Source organism: Dioscorea cayenensis, chromosome 5, assembly GCF_009730915.1.
Source record: "Dioscorea cayenensis subsp. rotundata cultivar TDr96_F1 chromosome 5, TDr96_F1_v2_PseudoChromosome.rev07_lg8_w22 25.fasta, whole genome shotgun sequence".
In the NCBI taxonomy this organism is placed as follows: Eukaryota; Viridiplantae; Streptophyta; class Magnoliopsida; order Dioscoreales; family Dioscoreaceae; genus Dioscorea; species Dioscorea cayenensis.
In genome coordinates this window covers 18,495,960-18,520,502 of record NC_052475.1, presented here as the reverse complement: position 1 = coordinate 18,520,502, position 24,543 = coordinate 18,495,960, and the positions used below count along the sequence as shown (strand labels likewise).

The following is a 24,543-nucleotide window of genomic DNA, read 5'->3' as shown; positions in this document are numbered from 1 at the left end:
ACTTTGAATCAACTGGTGTGGAAACTGAGTTGCCAGTAGACATATGACACCAATCAAGAAGGTCCCGAGCGTATTTAGATTGAGAAAGAAACATACCTAAAGAAGAACAAGTAACAGAGATGCCCAGAAAATAATGCAAGTCACCTAAATCTGAAATAGTAAATTCTTTTTGTAGATAAGTAATGATGGATGATAATAAAGATGTAGAAGAAGTCGTGAGAATAATATCATCCACATAGAGAAGAAGAATAGCCATATCATCGCCTCGGTGATACACAAACATAGAAGAATCTGATTTGCTATTAATGAAGCCCTTGGAGCATATAAAAGATGTAAATCAGTGGTACCAAGAACGCGGAGCTTGTTTGAGACCATATAAAGCACGATTGAGCTTACAAACATATTCTAGATGGGTAGCGCTGATGAAACCTGGAGGTTTCTTCAGAAAGACAGTTTCTGTAAGAAACCCATGGAGAAATGCGTTTTTGACATCTAATTGATGAATATGCCAATTTTTTGAAAGAGCATAAGTAAGAACAGCATGAATAGTGGCAGGCTTCACCATAAGAATGTAAGTGTCACCACAATCAAGACCAGGTCTCTGATTGAAACCTTGAACAACAAAGTGAGCCTTATACCTTTCTAATGAACCATCAGCCAGTTGTTTAACCTTGAAAACCCAACGAGAACCAATGACATGAATATTAGGTGGTCTAGGAACCAAAGTCCACGTCTGATTTCGGGCCAAGGCAGTAAGCTCCTCTTGCATGGTTGCTAGCCAATATGGATCCTGACATGCTTCGTGTACAGACTTAGGTTCCTGAGGAAGAGCATTAGAAATAGTGCCATGTAACGAAAAAAATAACTTTGGGTTTTCTGGTTCCATCTTGAGTTCGTGTAACCATGGGATGGCGTATGGATAAGGATTGGTCTTGAGATGAGGATTGGGTGTTAGTTGTTTGGGACATGGGTAAAACAGTAGGAGTAGGATTAGGCACATGTGTAGAAAAGGGTGGTGAAGTTGTGGGTTGGTCATTAGCTGAGGGACAAACATTTGGACCTGCTTCTGTGGTACCACTATCTTTAAAAGGTAAGGTTATGCAAGAAGAAGGGTGATCTCGAATAATAGAAGGAAGATAATCTTGTGGATTTGTATAAAATGGAGTTAATGAAAGCCCTGAAGAAGAAGAAGAAGATGATGATGAAGAATTAGCCAATGGAAAATTGTTTTCATCAAAACCCACATGACGAGACACAATAACTTTGTGAGAATGTAGATCATAACACCTATATCCTTTATGATGTTGTGGATATCCCAAGAAGACACATAAAGTGGATCGAGGAGATAATTTATGTGAAGCTTGAGAGAGAAGGTTAGGATAACAAGCACAAAAAGAAGAATTAGAATATTCAGTACCATTATCACATTGAAACATTTTTATGGTGGCATATAATTGATTTTTAATGAGAGCATGAAATTGGAGAAAGTGGGTGAAAACCTCATGTTTGTGTCTGGGGGATAGACCCAAGAATAATGAGAAAAATCATCCTAAAAAAGTGAGAAAATAACGATAACCACTATGTGAAGAAATAGGTGAGACCCATATATCAGAGTGTATTAATTCAAAAGGAGAAGAAGTGTGAGACTTAGATTGATCAAATGGTAGGCGAACATGCTTTCCTAATTGACAGGCATGACAAAAACATGTATATGAAGTTTCAGATTTAATACAAGAAATTAAAGAGTTTTGAAAAAGATGAGAAAGCACTTTAGAATTTGCATGTCCTAAGCGACGATGCCAGGTGGAACCAATGACACGTACAACAGCAAGACCAAATGCGTTTGGCTGGGTAATGGAATTGCAAAGAGGATACAGGCCATCTTGGCTAGAGGAGCTGAGAATGTTGTGCTTCGCTTTTCAGGTCCTTAACACAAAAACTAGAAGGAGTAAATTCCACAAAACAATTGTTATCAACAGTAAGTTTTCGAATAGAAACTAAATTTTTAGTAAGAGCAGGAGAAACAAGTACATCATTCAAAACAAGATTACGAGAACCAATCTAGATAATAGAAGACCCAAAGAATTTAATCGGTAACGTGGCACCATTTCCAACACAAATCGTGTCAGGACCATAGTATGGCGAAAGAGAGCAAAACTGACCAGGATCCTTCTTCATATGAGTGGAAGCGCCAGAATCAAAGATCCAACTATCAGTGTTGGATTCATCAGTAGGAAATACAGTGAATGCCTATGGACCAGCATCAACTTTTGGGACCGAGGAACAAAGTCGAGCCACATGTCCAAAACCTCCACAGGTGTAACATTGAATGCAATGCTAAAAATGTTGAGCTCCTATAGTATTTGAAGCAGGAGGTTGAGGACCAAGAATGTCTGTAGAAGAACTTGGAGAAGTATTATTAGTCCTTGGTCTGAAGGGTTTAAAGTTACCACGGCCACCTCTATAGCCAACACGACCACCGCGTCCATTGCGATTGCCAATACGCCCGCCACCATTAGGGAGAGATCGAGTCTGAGCAAGGATGACTTGTTGAGAAACAGAAGAAGGAGATTGTTGTTTTTGAAGTTTGGATTCTTCCATAAGTAAGAGATACCGACATTCCTCAAAAGTGGGTAATGGTTGTCGAGTGATAAGGACAGATGTGATAGGGTTATATTCTAAACCAAGGCCCATGACAATTTGCATGATAAGATCACGATTGGAAACATCATCTCCAAGAGCAATACGACAATCAAACAACTCTCTGAGTTTATTAAGAAAAGTATTCATGGATAAAGTTTATTTTTCTAAATGATAGAACTCTTGACGAAGAGACACAATGCAAGACTCAACATGGTCTCTGAATATTTTTTCAATTTTCAACCAAGCATTTTAAACAGTAAGAGGCTTACCAGGAGTAATAATAGATCATAAAATATCACGATAAATAATCGACTGATTCCAAGAAAGAACAAAGTTATCAATTTGCAACCATTGTGCATACCTTGTATCATCTATGGAAAGAGGAGTGATAGAATCATCAACATGATCATAAACTTGATAACCTTTCAAGACAGGAATAAATAGTTCACGCCAAACTAAATAATTAGAGAAATCGAGTGTTTCTGGAATATGTTGACGAATATTCAATAAAGAGAATGCAAGATTTAAAAAATGAAGAAGAATAAGGCTTGATAAGCCTACATGTATATTGAGAACATATATATAAGAATACAAAATTGTATATGCCTAAGCATATTCCTAGATCCTTATTTGTACAGTTGGCTAAATATAATTATACCAAATATACAAGTGGCCAAATATAAATATGACAAATATACAAGATTGAATAAATCAAGGAGACTAAACATAGAGACTAACATATTCAAATGTTTATAATTCGAATCTCTTTAAATGCAATGGTGATGTCGGATCTCCAGTTATGAGTTAGGGCCTATAGCCGGACCCCACGTTATTAAGTGAGGCCATGCGAGCTGAATATTCAATTCCTTCCCAATATGCATACTCTTTTAACTAACAACGTTTGTTGTAATTGTCAAAAAAACAAAAAACAAAAAATTAATGATGGTAATAGAGAACAGATAAATAAATAAGTGAATAAATAATAAAAAAATAAAGTCATGGACAGAGTACCCATGGTATAGACCTATCAAACCCTTCTGAATGTAGCAGATAGCAACTGGGCTCAAAATTTATGAACTTTTGTCATAGTCTAGTGTTTAGAGATAGTTAATAAGAAGAGAGTTTTAAAAAACTCATGAACTTTCATTGTAACCCTTATAATAAGTTTTTATCTCGTTTAATCAATTTAAATTGTTACTCCCGCTTACACACAACAATGCAATGATGAAGAAGATTCATTCAAGCCAAGGACATCTTCATCTATTAACATCGGATCTCTTGCGTAAGGTGTTCATGTTCTGTTAAGAAGGCATATTTGAATTTTAGCTTTTATAAAGTGAGTACAAGCGTGTTGAGGTAGTAACTCTACACTTATATGCATTCCTGACACGTGACTTATCCATATTTTATTTAAATAATAATAAAAAATTCATTCAATTTTCATTTGTCAAGTAAGTTGGATTTATTAATTCTTTATTAATTCTCCACTTGTAAAATTTAGTGGAATGAGATATAAAAAATTTAAAACTAAATATTAATGAGCTATAAATAATGGATCAAAGTCATTGTTATAGCCAGGGCCAGGGGAGTGCCCTAGGATTAGGGTTGATTGTGCAATGCACATTTTTTCTTTCTTCATTCAATCAATTTTAGATAATTCAATCATTCTGATCAGTTATAATGTTTAATTTATAAGAAGTTTTTGTCATCTAAAAAAGTATAAATTTAAACTACTGCTTGAAAATTTAATAATTATTGCCTACTTGCAATTTTCATTGTTTTCTGTGTATAAAACCTGAGGTATAAAAATTTTAATAATGTATTCACAATTTTATATTTTTGCAAGGATGTATTACATGTATTGCAGTTTAACAACAATAAATTATGATTTATTTATTTTTATTTAAAAAAAATGTAATTTAATAATATATATATATATATATTATATAAAAAGGGAACTAAGCTCAAAATCTCTTAATCTGAAGCTTTACTAATTCATTTTGATCATCAAAATGGGGGAGAATTAATAGTTGACACCCACCTGAGGAGACAATATCAAGGTGATTTTAATAATATCATAAATAAACCAAAACAATACAACAACCTCAAATTTGAAGATTCATAGATGATCCATAGATATAAATCTCTTCTCCCAACATTAAACCCACAAATAAAAAAGGATAAGCATATTAGAAACACCCAACTTAATTATATCTTTCCTACAAAGAACCATTCTTTATGATCATCATCATCACCACCTTTGTGATCACCTTCACCACCTATCATTCCATCATCATCATCAATATCATCATTATCATCATGATGATCATGATCATGATAATCCAAAACTCCGGAGAAGTCCAATGATCTGAACTTACGGTGGCCTTTAGCTTTGGCCTTAGACTTGCATGCAGGCCGGAGATGGCGAGCAGAGCACATGGTTTTGGAACACCTGCCGGTGAACTTAGAGTGGTTGGTAGGCTTTGAAGATACCTTAGCATAAACTCCGGCGATCACCGGAGCTTCAAGCTTGTTTAAGATTCTAGACTTTGGGTTTGAGTTGAAAGGTGGTGAGATGACAATGTGAGTTATAACCATTCCATGTTGCCTTCCTTCTCTTCTCATATCTTCTTCTTGTTGTTGCTCTTTACTTATGATGTGCTTATTGTCATATAAATGATTTATAATATGTTATGTAAAGAGGATGGTGGGGTGCTTGGAGAAGAGAGTTCCATGGTTGACTAAAGAAGTCGCTATACTTGGGCGGCAAGCAAGTCTACAAATTATTGCACCAATTTATGTAATTACAAATGCTGCTTTAATTAATAACAACAGCCACAACAACGGAAAATTACTAAAAAATCCTTGGAATTTCAACTATTGAGATCCCTCTGACTTTTTTAAGTAATATTTTAGTCCTTCATTTTTGAGCTATTTACCGTCGATTCCTAATTATAGTCAGTGTTAAGAAGAAAAAAAACAGTGAAAATGTGCACATGGGGCGCCAAAAACTATTGGTTTTTGCCAAGATGAACAGCTAGCTAGGGCATTAAAAAAAGTAGGGTGTGCACAAGCCTCAGTGACGTAAATAGAGACAAGGCCCGTGCACATATAAGCACTGGGACCACCCGCACACAACCACTACTCACACTCTCAGAAATGTACCCTCACCCATAAGTTGAACTCTCACCTTAGGTGATCCTCCAATTAAAAGCATGTAATTAAGTGGGAGCTCCAACAAGTGCAAAGGGGTGTAAGCTCAAGTGAGAACTCATGTCAAGTTGTGTTCAGGGTAGATTCTTGCTTTGGGTGAGTTAGTTCTCTTGTCAACATGAGCTCTCCCTTGTTTGAGCCAAGTAGGTAATTGCTGGAGGCAAACTCAGAGATGTCAACGGGGTGGGGATTCACAAGAGGATACATTCCCCGGGCCCGGAACTGAAATTATACTCCCATGTCTGAACTCAACCGAGAACCCGAATACGGGGAATTTTTTTACCGTCGCCGTCCTCGCTTGGATTTTTTTGGTTTAGGGATTCCCCGGCCCTAATTAATAATTTAAAATATTATTGTTTTTTTAAAAAAAATTATAAAATATTTGCTAAAAATACCATAAATATTTTTAATAATTGAGAAACTCATTTACAAATACGACTTGACACAAAATATCAACATATAAAATCACCAATAACTTATTTGTAAAATTTAAAAGAAAAATTAAAAATGTAATATAGTTAATATAAGTTTAGGATTTTATTTAATTTTTATACTAATGTTCATTTAATTATTAATAATTTGCTAATTAAATAAATAAATATATGGGTTTTTTTAATTTTTATTTAGATATTTATAACATAAAATATAATATATATATATATATATATATATATATATATATATATATATATATATATATATATATATACTCCCTCCATTCCTAAATACATGTCGTTTTAAGAAAAAAAAAAATTATTCCAAAATAGTTGTCGTTTTACAATATCAAGGCAATATTTATTCTTTTTTTTTCAATTTTACCCATTTTCAATTTCCTAAGTTGTATAAATAAAGTGAGTAATATTTATAGTCCCAAAAAAAATACATGGTTTCAAGAGAGGGATAATTTAGTAATTTAGTTGTTTTTTATGTTAAAATTTAGATAATTTAATGCTATCTTTAATTCTTGCTCAACATCCTTAAACGACATGTATTTAGGAACGGAGGAGTAATATTTAAATTAAATATTTAATATTTTGGGGTTGGGGCGGGGCGGGAAGGATATTCCCCGGCCCCTCCCCGATCTCAACGGGGAATTTTTTTCTGGCCCCGGCCCCGGGCTCGACCCCTAAAAAACTTCCTTGACCTCGGCCACAATGGGAGGGGAATTGGGTTCCCCGTCGAGGCCATGGCCCATTAACATCCCTAGCCAAACTAGCCCCCACATCAGGTTTTGACCTATCCATGGGCGGGGTTGGATCTATAATTACTAAAATTCAAGCTTACTCAAGCCCCGCCCGACCTAATAATATATGCCTTAATTTTTGCCAGACCCCCTCCGAATATGATGATCTTTAACTAAGGCCCACCCAAGCCTGCTCAAATAGGTTTTTCATCAAATAATAAGTTATTAAATAATTTTATGATAATATTAATATCAAAACATGATCAAATTGTATTCTACAAATTATATTAAAATTAAAATACCAAATGCACATCTTTATTCAATCACAAAAACTAAAATTCAAACCATTATAATCAATGACAATTAACAATAATATATATATATATATATATATATATATATATATATATATATTATAAGTATACACAAAACTAATTAATAAATAATCAATGAAAATTCAACACATTATATATATATAAGTATATACAAAACTAATTAGTAAATATATTCTATAATTTGGGCTGGCCCAAGACTTTTTACAATAACTCGGGCCCTTTTTAAAATGGGCTCCTTTTTTTTGGTTTAAGGCCCGATCCATCGGACATTATATATTTGTCCAAGCCCTTCCAATTTTTGGGTAAGCCTTCGGGCTTGGCCAGGTAGCCCAGCCCTTGGACAGGTCTAATCAGGTATGAGCTTAAGGGTTGAACCCCTCCCCTGGCACTAAAGTGATCTTAGGAGCTCTTGCTAAGTATTCCAATCAAAGAATAAATTGGTTACTTCATGTTATTTTAAATTTTAAATTAAAAAATCTTAAAAGAAAAAAAAACAAAGATGCTTTTAAAGATATAAAAAATTTCAAGAAACTATATAAAAAAAAAGTGAAAATTTTTTGAGGAGCCAACGGCATTAGCTCCACTGCGAAAGATGTTGGTGTAGGATTTTTATTACCCAAATTCGAAACCCACTAGACACAATGATCATAACATGTCCTTAGTTGTAGGTGCAGATTTGTAGCCCAAATTTCATGTCAATGAGTGAATGTGCACAGCTAAACATTTAATTCTCTATTGTATGCATACCCTAGCTGTACGTGAGCTTGTCGAATTTGTCAAAAAAAAAAAACACTTTCAAGGATCTAATAATAATAATAATAATAATAATAATAGGTCTCCCTAAAAATCACAAGATCTCTATATGATCCCTCTCATTTTTGTTATCTCCAATCCATCCCTACTTTTTAAAAGTTTTATTTTTCAGCCCAAGTTCTCAATAACGGTTAATTTTGATAGAGAAAGGCTAGAATTAATTTTCTCATCTTTGAATTTCAAACCTAATTCCCTTTTCATCATTTATGAATTTCAAAGTACTCATACTAATTTTAGAAACTGGGCTTTCAACAGAGGAGACTTATCATGAACAAGCCAATAGACCTTAAGCGTTCACCATCTCACCAACATCTAGGTAAAGGTGTAGTGTAGAAATCAGGGAATGAGGTAAAAAGATTTATTTATGGTATTTAAAAAAAATAGAATACCTGATTTAGTTCCTCTAATATAGTCAATATGCCCCTTTGGCCCCTCTAGTATGATTTGTCCCTAGAAGATCCCTCTATTTTAATATTTGGGAAATGCAAGTCTTTCTCTCTAATATAATTTATCTTTAAGAGGACTTACATTTCTCAAATATTAAAATAGAGTGATCTCCTAGGGACAAATCATATTAGAGGGACCAAGGGGATAGACTGACTATATAATAATTGGGTAGGGTTAGAGTATAGTGTTGACCCGTTTGACCCGGTGAGTATCCGGTGAACCGATCGTCTAGGCCCGGTTGAACCTCGTCAACCCAATTATATTATTAGATATTTAAAATTAAAACTTTAAATAATAAATATGTAAGTATAGTTGGTTATATGTAAAATTTGCTTCAAAATCAAAACTCAATGCTTAATTCCTAAGTTTTATTTATTAGATTGCATTGTGAAACTTAAAAGCTTGTATTGAGCTACTTTTTATATATCATTATGTTGTATGAATTTATATTTAAGGCATTAAATTATTATTTATAAATTATAAAAAAAATTATTTGTTGAACTTTTGTATGGTTGTTTTATAAAATTTTTAGTAATTTATAATATATTATTTTATATTTTTATATAATTAAATTTATAAAAATATATATTATATTTATACCCGGGTTTGAGCCAGTTCGACCAGTTACGCATGACCCGGAAGCCTTCCTGGGTCATACCCTCATATCGGCTTTCAAAACATTGAAAAAAAAAAGACAAGAATCACTTTTCTCGTCTTTGAATTTCAAACCTAATTCCCCTTTCATCATCTTTGAATTCGAAAGTAATCATACCAATTTTAGTCACTAGGCCTTCAAAGAAAAGGCTCATCATGAGGAAGGAAGAGGCTCATCATGAGGAAGTCGATAGACCTTGAGTCTTCATCATCTCACCAACATCCAAGTGAGTGTGTAGTGTAGAAGTGAGGGAAGGAGGTGAAAACACTTATTTTTGGTATTTAAAAAAAGAAGCCACAGGGTTTGATTAACAACAAGGACTCGAAAGTAAATTAAAGTAGGAAGTAAGGATTGAAAAAGTAGACTGTCAGGAAGAACCAAAAGTTATAAGGACTTATAAATAATTTTTCTTAATAGTAATGGTTACCCTTACCTAGGGGTTTTCAAAACTGGATCAAGTTTTCAATTTTTTGGATCAGTAAAAAAATTCAATCTGTATTCAACGAAGTTTAAACCGGCTACCGAAAATCAGATACTAGTTTAAATCATATCGGATATCTGTATTCAAATGTAAGTTTTATCTGCCTTATGAAATTTTTTATATATAATAATATTATATAAAAAATAAATATGATAAAATTATAATTTACAATGAGATTAAAATCTTATACTATTTTTTATACAACAAAAATCACAATAAAAAAAAAAAAAATATTAATTCTAAGCAATAGAAAAAAAAAATATCTTCAAAAACAAGCAAATGTCTTGGAAGAAGACAATGAGATGAGTAGAGGAATTAAAAAAATATATTATAATTTATTGAATTAAAGAATTGGATATATATATATATATATACATTTATACTTTTATCCCTTATAAAATTTAAATTTAATATATATATATATAACTCTCAAATTGATTAGTTTAGTGATTTGGATTGGACTTTTTAATTTCGCTTATGGAAAATTTAAATTTATATATATATATATATATTTAAATTTGAATTTATGAAGTATCGTCAAAGAAATGTTGCAAGAAAATAAAGTATTTAATTTGATAGAGACCTCAATCCGAACACTAAGCAAATAGTTTTTTTCTCCCACAAGAAAGATCACTAATTAATTAAAAAAAAATTGTTTTCAAGGAAAATTTATATTTTATTAGAATTGATTAAATTAAAGTTATGTCCACTAAAAAAAATTTCATCCAAATTAATCACATAACCCCAACCAAAACCGGTTTTTAATTTCTTCTTTTTTTTTCTCTACTAATGGGAATTAATATTTATAAGTATTTTGATCAAAGATAAAAGCCCTGATTAAATAACCAAATAATTTAAAAATAAGGTTTATACTAAAATAAAATGATCCGAACTAGTTTATTTATAAATTAAAGCAAAAAAAAAAACTTATTCCAACCTTATTATTACCAATAAAACAATTTTTTTTCTCTGTCATACATACCACCACAAACACTTCATAATTCCATATATACCTTTACAAATTTACAACATTTACTGGGGCATTTTTGTACATATGTGGCATTGCACTACACGCCATGTTTGTATTTCAATTACTGATCCCTAAAGAACATCTGGGTAAAAATGTCTAGAACAACAGATACATGCAGAAGAAAAATGAAAGAAAAATGTTAAATGTAAACAGAATATTTCTGAATAGAATCTGTTACACTTAAGAAATACTTATGATTGTTCAACAGTAACATCAGTGATCAATTTGTCAAACCATTTTGTCAGAATTTCAAAGTTTTTTGGTTTATATTCACAAAAGATACTAATCAACATCGATGAGCGAATTTTAATAATTTATGTGTTTGTCACTTCATTATAACATCATATCAAAGACAGTATGATATCAGTTTGAAACTTAGAATAGGACTAATATCATCAGAGAGAGAGCCAAGTAATTGCCGAGAGAACAAGGACTGTGTTCACTTTTTAGTGATTCGAACTTGGAGTATGTATTCTGATTCACTGATCAGTTGAAACTCACAAATATCACCTCGTCGGATTTTGTTTGCTGCAGCAAATTCCTTCCAGCCACTAATTATGTGCTTCATGTCCTCAAGATAAAGTACCGGCCAAAGTCTCATCGATGGATCCTTGAGAATAATCACCTTCCTATTATGCGGTGTTCGTCCAAGAGAAAATGGCAACTTTTTCGGCATCTCCTGCAGATCAACCAAACTTAAAATGCCAGTTTTAAGCCAAAAACATTAAAAGAAAAGGAATGCTTTGCATGATAAAAATCAATTAGACTATAAAGAAAATTAGCTTAGCAAATTGGTTGATATACCCCATTAAGACAGTAGAATACATGGTACCATCAACAAATTGAGTTGTAAAGGATTTAATGACATGACATCTTAAGCATTGACAAACTAAAAGTTCGACAAAGATTAGTGAGCAAGAGGCTGATAATATGATCAATTCTATAAGAATTATATCATAGCTTAACAAAGTACTGAGTTGGCAAAGTCACATTATCTTCTCCATGGACAATCTTTGACAATAAGGATTTTGTGCTTTAGCATATTATGGTGAATGTGGAAATTGTTGAGGTTTACAATGTGCATAAAGGTGATTAAAATGTCAATAAATGACATTGCAAGGTGCATGATGGCAGCTTTAAAAAAAAAATGAACCAAGATGTAATTTCTGGCAAAATGATTGATTCTTGAATAGAAGGCATAAGCAAACTAAAAGCATGTAGTGAGTAATGGCAATCACAATGAAGCTAAACAATATTGCTCTGTGAACAACTTAAAACTCCAATACATAGCAATGACTGATTCCGCATCAAGTATAGAGAAAGAATTGCACATATTCTAAATCACTAATGGACATAAAGAAATTTAAATTACTAAAAATTCTGTACAAAAGAAGGTAGAACAAGTTGGAAGTCACAATGATAGTGTAAATCTAGGAAGTAATATGTGCAGAATGGCATGTGTGATCTATTATTAGAAACAAACATCCATCTTAAACAATAATAGTAGCTCAATTAATAAAGCAACATAATGAAGTCAAAATAGGATTAAGCTAAATATTCACTGACCAACCGCCGCAGAGAATTGACTGGGAATGAAAATCTGGTATTGATGGAATTCGGGTGATGAAGGTCAAATGAATTCAATTCCTCACATTTTAGAATACAATTTTTCTTCCTGGAACTGGGGATAACCATGTTTCCTTGATCTCCCTGTAATGCATTGGGCTCTTTTCCTATAATAACAATACAACTTAAAGTAAATACCAACATAATAATGCCATGATTTTCAGTAGTTAGTACAAATTTAATTTATTTGCAGCAAATTGACACTTGTGTTATGCACATATATGCAAGTCATGATCAACGAGTATTACCCTTCATCAAATCATGTTCCTTTTTCTTTCCAGGAACAACAATTAAGTTCTTGGATGAAGTTCCTGAGACAAAGATGTTCTAGTTAGCATAGATAAAAACAAGAACAAAAACCAAACTAATCGATAAGTTGGAACTTCAAAACGAGATTCAACAATGCACAAACCCAAGTGATCCAACTTTGATTTGGTATGGTGATCATTTTGTATCTTCTTTGTTAGTGCCATATGATTTCTATGTCCATCTTGACGAAAAGATCCTCCCATAGCAAGTTGTTGAGGCATAATTGCTCCCCCATCTTGACATGCAGTAACCTTCTTATCAACCATACAAAATTCAACAGGAGTGCTTCTCCTAACTCCCTGGTGTAGTCATAGAATCATCATCGACAATGTGACAAATGCCATCTTCCGTGAGAAGATATTTGTTGAGAATGCCTCTTGATGGATTTTGATTTCTGCCAATGGCTTCAGTGCATGCAGCAGCTGCCTTATGAGACTTGATGGGTCTCATGGCACCTCTTTCAGGAGTGTGCACTTTTTTATCAATCATTTTTTGGCTGGGCAACTGAGTTTTCTGGTATACTTTCGAGCATTGTACAGGAAACACCTTTTTGATATCAGATTTTGAAGTCTCCACATTAATTGGAGCTTGAGGACTGCCAGGTTTGATATCAGGAGCAGGACAACGCTCTTGTTTCACAATTTTAGTCTTTACACCACCAAGATATCTGCTACACACAGCATAAGATTTCAGTTTATGAGCATGTTTTTCAACATGTACCTTGCCGCATTCAGAATATTTAGGAATTCCATTGTTTACTGTTTTCCGATAGTCTCTGGAATAAGTTTTGTGTACTTCTTTATTTTTCCTAGAGTCCTTGTCAATTGGTGGCATCGGTGGTTTATACTCAGTTGCAGAGAACCGAACATTTGGTGGCTCAAACTTATCATCACAAACTTGGGATTTTTTTGGTATGCTTTTGCATTCAGTAGCAACTTTGCCATCGAAGTTCTTTGAAAAAAATCCATTGTCAAGTGCAACAGAACATGCCCTTTTCTCTTCTAGATCTTTCTTAATGCTCTCATTGAGATAGAGCAAATCATTTTCTGCAAGTTTTCTAATTTTCATTCTGTTCAAATGTATCTCCTCATCATGTGTTTCAACTTTGACACTTTTCCTTTTCCGATCATCTTTGCTGCAGTTTGAACAATGTTCAGCCATTTCTGGTTTTTCTTTTTCCTCTTGATCCTGAATACTAGAATCATTGTTTACCGATGATCTTCTGACAGTCTTGTCCAAATTCAACTCTTCATGACATTTTTCAGGCTGAATTAATTTCACCCTCTCCGCACCACTTGTACCGAAAATTTGGGCATGAAACTTTGACCCAGAATTAACATACTTGAACACCACAAGTTCTCCAACTGCTATTGAATGATCCAACACAAAATCCCTCCATCCATGTGTGAAAGCCATAGATCCATTTAGCAAAGACAACTTAACTTGCCAAACATGTCCATTAGAATCCTCAATGGAACAGTTTTTTTCAAGCAAGCCTTCAAGAGTTCGAATACATATAGGTGGTATGAACTACAACAAGATTAATTAGTATCAGAAAACATGGTGAAAAACATAGATAATCAGAAACAAGAAAGTCCTTCCAAATCTTTAGGAAAGAAAAAAATAAACTATGAAAACACATTGCTAACAATAATGATAATTGATTTATCACATCACATTGTCATGTTTAACTTTTAACTGAAACAAGCAGGCATAAAAACCACAAATTCTGAAAGTAAAGCAAAAAAATTGAAATGCAAATGTGGTCATGAACAGGAAGCTTAACTAGAATTATAAAAACATAGACAATAACTACTACTAAAAAAATTCTTCAGTTGTTGAAAAATTTAACTATGAAACACTACCAAACTGGACACAAATGATGATTGATGCATCATATTGCCATGTTTTGCATCCCAAACCACAAACTGAAAGGAAAGCAACATGGAAAGAAAACACAAAAGGAAGATGAAAAACAGACATAGGGGAAAAGAGAAGAAGAAAACAAATACCATGGCATTCCTGAAATTCCCAATCATTATCTTGAAGAAATTAAGAGGAAGTGAGGCCATGGAAACTTGAGAGTTGAGACCTCTGCCCCCGGGAAACCAATGTGTTAAATGACAAAACTAAAAACTAGTAGTAATAAAAATAATAATAATATTTAGTTTTAAACCAATTTTTGTAATTATAATTCTTCACCAACTCTTGCTCTGAATGGTATGTACTATACTGTACTGTCTCCTGCTTTTTTTTTAAAGGTCTACCATTTTTGGACTATGGAGACTCATCTCTCACATATATTTCATGTGATACTCTAAAATTACATTTATACCCTTTTAAAGTTTAATTTTTTTCATTTTTATCATGACATATTAAAATTTATCAACCACTTCTTGATACCTGGTCTTTTGTATGAGGTGCTTGTTTTAGATAAAACCTGAGATCAAATCTTTAAAATCATAAAAAATAAAAGCATAGATGTTTATTGAGCTTACTCTATCTCTATACCCTTAATATATATTTATCACACTTCATAAAAATTAAAAAAAAAATTATAATATTTTATATATAAAAAAGCATAGATGTTTATTGAGCTTACTCTATCTCTGTAAATGTCCTTAATATATATTTATCGCACTTCATAAAAAAAAAATTATAATATTTTATATATAAAAAACGTTGTCATCCACAAGGTTAACACTAGATTAGTGCACTAAATCATTTGAACAACTTATCAGAGAAAAAAAAATCCTTCGGTTTTCACCTAAATACCCTGAAAATTATTTTTTTTAATTTATTTATTACGTTTTAAATATAATAATTATGTTATTAAATATGTTTAAAAAATATAGATGTATTTTATAAATGACTAGCTTAAAAGTGGGAAAGGAAATATTGTAAAAGAGTTAAATATACCTACTACAAAAATTGATGTGAAATTTTAAATATATAAAAGAAATAAAAGATATTCCAAAATTTTTTATTTAATGGTAATAGGTGGTTAAGTGGTCTATGTATAGACAGGAATCTCAACTTTATAAGGGTACAAGTACATTGGTGATTTTCAGACAATTAAAATAAATTTCCAAAAAATTATTTTACTTAAAAAATGAATCCCTTTTGTTTAAAAATCTTAGCATAACCTTTTTAACAAACTTTATTAAATTTTAAAATGAGAGAAGTACTCTTTTAAAAAAGTTACAAAATTAAAATTTTAAAAAAAAATTAACAGAATTAGTGTCCCTTTGGCAATTTTTTTTAATACATTACAATTCTTCTTTTTTGACTTATTATTTTTTACAAGAAAGTATTGAAACATCCCTCCCAAATTTACACTTTTCCTCTAAATCCCTGCAAGGTTTTCACTTCCTTTTTAGTCCCTCTTTTATTGGGTATTTTTTTCAGCCCTTATTCCCTAAATGGAGTTAATTGGGGTGTTAAATGGCTATAGAAGTTACCATAATGCTCTTCATGTATGGAGAAAGTTCCCAGGCGCGTGAAATGATGACTATGCCCTTGAATATCTTGGTAACCACGCACAGTTGGACAGTTGGATTTGTTAGGCGTTGAGATTCGCAGCCGATTTTCTCCAATCTTGGCGACTGTTCGTCTTCTATACATCGTGCGAAAGCCAGTGGAGAACCCTTTCCCAGCAGTCGTCTTCCTCGCGAGCATCTACTTTTATCTTCTCCGAATCTATTGTTCTCCTGTTGACGGCCGGCCACAGAAGAAGTTTCTCAAAGGAAATCGTAACCGAAAGGTGAGAAAACGGGCCATCAAGTATGTGGATGGTAGTGCTATACATGGTGTTTAGATGTTGTAACATTGCTTCGTTTGTGTGTGAAATAAGACATTATCATGATGATGCGTATATACTCCAGATTGTCATTTAGTTTGTGCATCTTATTGTGTAATATTTGAGTTCCTGTGTAACATAAGGTGTTCTTGTGTACAATACCTTCTTCGTGTGTAAAATAAGCACACTTGTGATGAAGATATTGATGTTTTTTTTACTTGTTTTATTTCCACAACAGACGATGGCGACAACATTTGTAAATGCAAGGTGTTACCTAGCTCCTATTGTAGAACTGATCTCCGTATTGACGAAGGATATGAACAGGCGGCACTAGAAGATACTCCGAGGCACTCCTTTTGTCCATTTCATGGATGTCGCACCCATCATTCAAGAGAGAGGGATGATTAACGCGTTGTTGCAGGTGTATGATGATCACACCCAGCGCTTTGAGATAGGAGAGGGCATGCTGTCATTCAGGCCAGAAGACGCAGCACTCATTCTTGGTCTCCGTTGCGAATGGGATATCGTATCGTTCAAGAACGAGAAGGTCCAATGCGAGTTTGAGGAGACATTCCTCAGTAAAATGCATAATCGTCATCGTGACGCAATTAAAGACAATCTATACAAGCTTGTGCGAAAAAAGGCGATGACGAGGAGACATTTGTGATGCTTCTGGTCGTCTATTTCATGGCTACCATCTTCTTCCCCAGCACTTCTCTTAACGCGCTAATATTTGCAGCTAGGTACACTAATGATCTTTCCTCACTTAGGCGTTATGCTTGGGCCTATGCGGTTTACAGGTGGTTGATGACCAATCTCCCAACAATTGCCGAGCGTGGACAGATGCGATGTAAAGGAAACTACACCACCGCAGGCTACTTGAAAGGGTGCACCGTCGCCCTCATCATTTGGTTCTACAAGGTAACTAGCAGTGTGAAAAAATAGCGACTAGGAAGGACACCTCGTATAATGTGTTATGGGAAACCAATTACATCAAGGTAACTTCAATCGGTCCTCTGTTGAAGTCATTTAAAGGAAGAGAAGTAAGTTTGTGAACCACCTGTGTGAAATTATAGCAAAAATATGCGACTTGCGTTATTACCTGTGTATAACATTGTTTAAATGTGTATAACCTTAATGTTATATGTATAGTACATTGTACATATATGGGAATATATTTTCCTATGTATAATAAAGACTACCTGAGTGAGAAAACCTATTCATGTGTAAATTACATATTTCATGTGTATAATAAGGCTTAATTGTGTAATATATGTCCAATGTCACAGTTCTATGAGCTTGTTCCAGTCAACGATGAGGAGACTGAACTGATTGGCTTTGGAAGCCGAGAAACTAGAAAGCAAGGTTACGAGAGGTCATCTGAAGTGGCCGAGAGAAAGAGAAGGGCCGGACGACGCTCCCCGCCAAACGAGGCCTGTAGAAAGAAAGCATGCCCCTCCCAAGCAATCATCAACAAAACCAAGCAGACAACAGGCAAGGAAGTGATCCAGGGAGGATTCTTCCCCTGACAAATTATCAAAATTCTCTCGCCGTCAATCACAGAAAAACAACGATGATGTACGCAACCTCTTACAGCGTGTATTAGAGGAAGTTCATGATATGCATGCGCATTTGGATGAGCGCGACGCGAACGATGAAAGGTGGCGGAGGGTCGTATCAAGGTCACCGCCGTTGGATAGTAACATACAGCGGGAACCAACGGATCCTTCTCTTCCTTTTTCTTCAGGTAGGAGATTCAAGCGGGTAGTGCAATGTTTTAGAGGCCGGTATGTCCTAACTTGGGAAAGGGACACTTCAAAAACGGCCATTGACGCTCCTGATGCTGATGACACCCGAGAACCCCCACCACCGTCCCCTGTTACAGAGCCTGCACCTTCCCCTGTTGTGGAGCCTATACTTATAAATAAAAATACCAACCCTGATGGCCCAGTGCCTTTCCTCATTGCAGAACATACACTTGTTACCGGACCTGGCCCTATAACAAAGCCTGTACTTGTTGCAATGACTTCCACCGCCGAAGGTGGTAAAGTTGATATACCGCCAAGGCGAGTAATGGGTCGCACAGCTAAGGCAGATATATCTAAGGCTGTCCCACCCAAACTATCAGCGAAGAAGGTTCCACCCAAGAAAGCTCCAGTCAGGACCCCGACGAGGAAGGCCCCATTGAAGAGAACTCCGCCAAAAAAAGAAGTACCCAAGAAAGTTGCGCAAAAGGGAGCACGAAGCACAAGGACACATGGTCCAAAAAACCAACCGCCTGCGTAAGCCCTGCCAAAGAGAATGTTCCCACTTGACTCCACTTCAACAGACACAACAGATACTGACCAAGAGGCTTTACAAGAAATGGAAGCACTTGTCGAATCCCTAACTGGGATAAAGAATAGAACAGAGCAAAACAATTCTCTTGTAATAGTGCCATACGAGGGACCACTGAGAGAGACTACCCCGGAAGTGAAGACCTCTCCTGGTTTTCTCCCACAAAAAAAGAAGTACGTAGGCTTCGGGAGGTTGAACATGTTGGAATGGACAACCATTACACATTACTTGAACACCAGAGTGGACAGGTAATATTTGTTGACTTTGGATAATTCTTGCTTTCATGTCTATATTACATTATACATGTGTAAATAAAGTTTGTAGTTGTGTAAACATTGGCTATATATGTTTATATTACATTATATATCTGTCAATAATGTTGGTAGTGTATAATATTATTAATAGGTGTGTAATATACATAGTAACTGTATAACCTATTTTATATGTGTGTAATATATGATTGACGTTGATCTTTTCTTGTCATACTTTTTCAGTTCAGTAGTGTGGAGGAATGAGTGCGCGTACACAACGCGTGATAGCATTTATGTTCTCCTCGAAGGTAAAGATCAAGTCCCGGACGATATCATCGATGTCCTGGTCCTCATCATTAGTGAACAGTTACTCTCAACTCCCCTAGCATTCCAAAAACGAGCCGTCTTCACGTGTCCTCAGGCGTTTGCCATGCAGAAGTCGGAATCGACGGCAGACCTAGCTGTGTACACGATGGAGGATATAATGTTTAGCTACAAAAACGCTGACATTATCCTTATGCCAATAGTTTTCAACAGCCACTATCATTTGCTAACACTTGACTTGGAGAATTCAAAATACATGCACTACTCTTCACTTCAGTCGTCTATATATGACTCAGATGCCGTTGACATGGTATGCCTAGAGATTAATATGGACCACCATAAATTCAGAGATCTACCTTTAGAGCATGTGTGTGACTACCCCCAATAACCCCCAGGAAGCAACGACTGTCCAACATTTTGCGTACGCTGCATAGAGCAAATTTTAAATGGAGAACGATTGGACATGCCGTGGGGGACATCCCGTATTTGAGACTGCGTTACGTGTCACGGATATTAATTGATGGAATACGGTGAAAAATTATTTGACACAATCACGGAGACTACCCAAAAATGCTGAAGCGAAAACTAAAACTACCACGGAGACAGGCCAGGCTACTGAACCTACCACAAAGTCTACAGTGGACGCAGAACCTGCCGTTGAGACTGCTGGCGATGCTGTTACTACCCAGAACGCAGAACTTACCATGGAGTCTGTAGCGAATGAAGAACCTGCCATGGAGAACATCAAAGATGCAGAAGAAACTGTACATGCAGACGAAGGCAAAGATGACAGCTGTTGAGAACATTTTCATAATATGGAACTAAGAATGCAAATGTTTGTAACTAAATCATTTATGAATCCAGATAGTCGGATTTTAACAATCTCCACAAATACAAATCTAACTTACTCGTATTTTACATAGTAGTATCAATTGTATACACAATAACACTCTTCAGGACACAAAATCTTATACTTTTACACAACATAGTAGTTTTTCTAAAAAATAACATTAAACATTATACAGGAAAAACTTTGAATACACAGGAAACTGATTAACCACACAATTACAACTTAAATTAAACATGAGGAAATATGATTGTCAGCATACACATGGAAGACGCATGCTTTCGTACATGTGAAGCTACACTTGCACATAATAAATGTCTGACAAAAGGTAAAATAACTGCATAAAGGAGTTTTTATAGCTAGTCCGCAATGACTGCATTACAAGATCGTCGATTATATCCACTTTGGTGACATCTTCCACAATGTAAATCGCGCACATCAAAGGCTTGTGATTTGATCCGTTTCCTTTGCGGACGGCTGGGTCATTTTTTTGCTATTGGTGGCCGCATTCTGAGTTGACAAGAGCCATACGATGGCTTGTCACTGTCATGGATTGGGTATATTGGTTCTGCATATGCACGACGATACGATTCGACTGTAAAATATTCATCGACATAGCAATGCACATATGTGTCTGTTTGCATAATCGCAGCAGCTGCATGCTTGCACGGGAGTCCATGTGCTTCCCATCTCCTACAGGAACATTTCCGTACGCGTAGGTTGACAGCACTATTATGATCGTCAATCACTTCGTAAGTGTCATCGCTTGATCGACCCACCCGCGAAAACCGACTGCTTTCGACGATTTGTTCAACCTTCTTTCGTATCTCAGGGCAAAGGTATGTGTCCCACATGGTAGACACTTCGCGCCGCTCAGTAAGCATGTTCATAAGTTTAAACCTGTGTATTAACATGCGCGAAGCCAGGTTAGAGTTACTAATGAACATAAACATAATTTGCTATACATGAGATCGTAATCGCGCATAGTAACTCATGCTTTTAATTAACCACTAAAGCTAAATATTACAAAGTAACATGACATATTACACTGGTATTTAAATTTATACATAGTGAACTATTAGTTTACATAGTAACCAATATTTACACACATGACCTTTATCAACTACATGGGAAATGAGGAATTTACACAATAAAAGTAATTGTTACGTATTATTGTTGATTACTACATATTAAAGATTTAATTGTATATTAATCTTACCTTATAGTATCGACCATGCTTGTTATCTGTAGATGCCTTACCTCTTTGATCCAGGCATTGAAAGACTCCGCTACATTGGAATACATCTCACACCACCGCAAACCCTTAAATAAATCGTTACACTAATGATCAATGTCAGACTTGTGTAACAACCAATCATGTGCATCGGTCGATATAGCTACAAGTTCACTAACTGCATCATCGAACTCTTTAGACGTGTACGCATATGAAATTTTCACGATTACTACCTAGCATTGTTCTTTCAATAATTTCACAAGGCTTCAGTTGGCCTTCATGAAGTTGGCTTCCAAATGACGCAGACAATAACCATGCGGTGATGACGGGAACACACGCACGACTGCGTTAACAAGACCTTTCGACCGATCTAAGATAAATGTAATAACTTTCTCGTAATCATCTTCACCATACAATGCCTCCCCGAGGGTAGCAAGAAATCAAGTCCAATTATCATCTGTTTCATTGTCAACTATCACGAATGCTACATGGAAGATACCCTCATTGCCATCTTTGGCAGTTGCACCTAACAGAATCCCGCCGTATTTTCCAAGCAAGTGAGTTCCGTCAACAAAAAGTAATGGCTTTCATCCCAACTTGAAACCCAACAAACATGTCCGAAACAAGAAAAAAAACGCGTTTAAATCGCTCACCGTCATTCTCAATGATTACAAAACTACTGGGATTCGTCTCAGCCACTTTCTCCGCATACCAGAGAAGCAAATCGTAACTACCAACCTTCTTACCATGAATGGCGGCCCATGCAATCTCCTTCCCCATCCAAGCAAGCTTATATGGTAAGCGAACTCCATGGTCCTATAATATATCTTTCTGAATGTTGACAGCTCTATATAATGGCCTCTCCTTGAGTTTCTGTATTACATATTGAGAGACCATTTTTTGCTTGCTTTCGGGTGCGCTATTGTACCAATGCCTCCACAGCAACTGTGTGTTGCCTGCATTGTCTTCACCCGGAAGGTGTCAACATTTTCCTCTTTCAATGCATGCACACGCCACTGGCAATTTGGAGCAGCGCACTTGGCGGTCACACGAAGTTTATCATTTTTTATAAACTTAAAATCAAAATTTTGTCTTATAGAGTTGCTACGTAGGCAATCTTTGAATTGCTCTACATTGTCAAAGCGTTGACCGACTTTTAAGGTTAACCTATCAACTGTTTGTGAGGACTGAACAATACTGAGCGCCCCCGCCGGAGGATGTTGTGACAGATAGTTCTCGACATCTGCGTTCATACTTGCTAAGAAGGCATCCCTTAGTGACAATGCATAAAACAGACAATACCAATGCCATGCTTTATTACACAAAAAAAACTTCAAACCTACACAAGAATAAGTAATGTTATACAGTAAAGTATATATTTACACAGAAATGCACAATATTACACATAATGAATGCTTAGTACACAGATAAACTAGTTTAATTCGCATGAGACCAATTTCATAAACATGTATGAGATAAATTACACATAACACACAAATGAAAAGTAACCAGCAATAATTATCATTGTAATTATGATGGAATCAATGAGCCCGAGTTGTCATCTATTGACCCACTCGCGTCCTCGATGGTGATGTCAACAACAGTCTTGTTGAAAGTATGATGTATATGGCACATGCATTGAAAGTCAGCATCCGACTCAATTAGGCAAAGCGTCTTGTACAAGTTAGGTGTAACGAATTTTACCCTAACCCTAGAACCGTCCAATGCCCACAGCTCATTAATGTCACTCATTACTGTTTCCCATGAACTCAATACAATGAATTGAAGCATACGTCCTTCTCCTTTGTATCGTGCCACGACATAAAAGGTTTTTATTGATTATAAACTGTTAGTGCAACCGCACTATTTATTGGCATAATTTGACACCTAGACCAAGTGACATGGCAACCAAGGTGATAAAGCATAATTGATGATGTGGCAAGCATGGTGACATGGCAAGGAGACTTGGAGTGCAAGGCAAACATCTTGAAGATCTTGATGGAGCTATTTTTAGTAAGTCTCAAACATGGAGCCAAAATATCTTGAAGATCTTGGTGAAGTTATCTTTGGCAATGCATTACAACTTGAAGACAAGATCATATCAAGACCATATTTAGGTGATTTGATTGAAGACTAAATATGGTGGAGCTTAATTAAAGAAAGATCTATTCATGGTGTGAATGAATGATTTGAAGAATCCTTGATGAGAATCATTGAAGTCTATTAACGGCAAGATTTGAGGACCAAACTTGGGTGAATTGAAGATCAAGTTTGGAGAATCTTTGAAGACCAAATTTAGGAGAATTTGGCAAGTTTCATGGAAGACGCACAAGGACGTGCGCCCCTTGCGAGGGGACTGCGTGATGAGGAGCTGAGGAGGTAGGCTAGTTGCCGGCAGTCGGGATCGGGAGATTTGGCTGCATCGACTCGGACTAAGCATGACCGGGAGGTTGATGGGTCTTGAGGTCGTCCGCAACATAACCAGAACTCAGTCAAGTCAGCAGTCAGGACCATGTTGCAACTTATGTTATAACAGGAGTTGCAACAGCTAATTTCGGCAGGTTTTTAAATTAGTAGCCGCGGAGATTCTAAAAGAGGTATGTGCTATATTTGGGACGTTGAGGCGTCTATATAAGTTACCTTGCTCGTAGATTGTAAGGTGTGACTCTTGAGTGACTCTTTGAGGAGAGTGTGTGAGCACCAAACAATCTAGAGAGGGTAGTGATCTTTATTGTTGAGAGTGTGAGTGACAAGTGTTTGTACTCATCTATTTTTACCTCTTTTAGTGGATTGTTTATCTCCGGGCTTGGCCCCCCAGACGTAGGCGAGTGGACGCCGAACTGGGTTACCAACGTTGTGTGTCTCCTTGTGTTTGTTTGTGTGCTTTTTCTTTATTGGTTTGTGTGAGACTTCTATGAGTGCTTAAGTGTTACTTAATACCCACAAACCACACCGGAGGAACTAACATAAACACCTACATGAAAGTTGAAAAAGTTACAAAGGCTATCATCTGTTA

The 24,543-nt window shown here is 35.5% G+C and overlaps 2 protein-coding genes across 3 annotated transcripts; both read right to left on the bottom strand.

Moving 5' to 3' along the window:
* Positions 1–4,698: 4,698 nt before the first annotated feature.
* LOC120262193 lies at positions 4,699–5,321 on the bottom strand. The gene has a single exon (XM_039270270.1). The coding sequence runs from the start codon at positions 5,266–5,268 to the stop codon at positions 4,852–4,854; it is 417 nt and encodes a 138-aa protein (XP_039126204.1). The 5' UTR covers positions 5,269–5,321; the 3' UTR covers positions 4,699–4,851.
* A 5,725-nt stretch (positions 5,322–11,046) lies between these two features.
* Positions 11,047–14,832, bottom strand: LOC120260756. Of its 2 annotated transcripts, XM_039268312.1 has the most exons (5): positions 14,748–14,832; positions 12,839–14,265; positions 12,675–12,737; positions 12,367–12,533; positions 11,047–11,479 (listed from the first exon to the last, which is right to left on the bottom strand). In XM_039268312.1, exons 1-2 carry the CDS (start codon positions 14,805–14,807, stop codon positions 13,027–13,029), a joined length of 1,299 nt encoding a protein of 432 aa, XP_039124246.1. In that variant the 5' UTR covers positions 14,808–14,832; the 3' UTR covers positions 11,047–11,479; positions 12,367–12,533; positions 12,675–12,737; positions 12,839–13,026. The 2 variants fall into 2 exon arrangements, with proteins under 2 accessions (XP_039124246.1, XP_039124247.1); XM_039268313.1 differs by lacking the exons at positions 11,047–11,479; positions 12,367–12,533 and having other exon boundaries at positions 12,674–12,737.
* Positions 14,833–24,543: the final 9,711 nt, after the last annotated feature.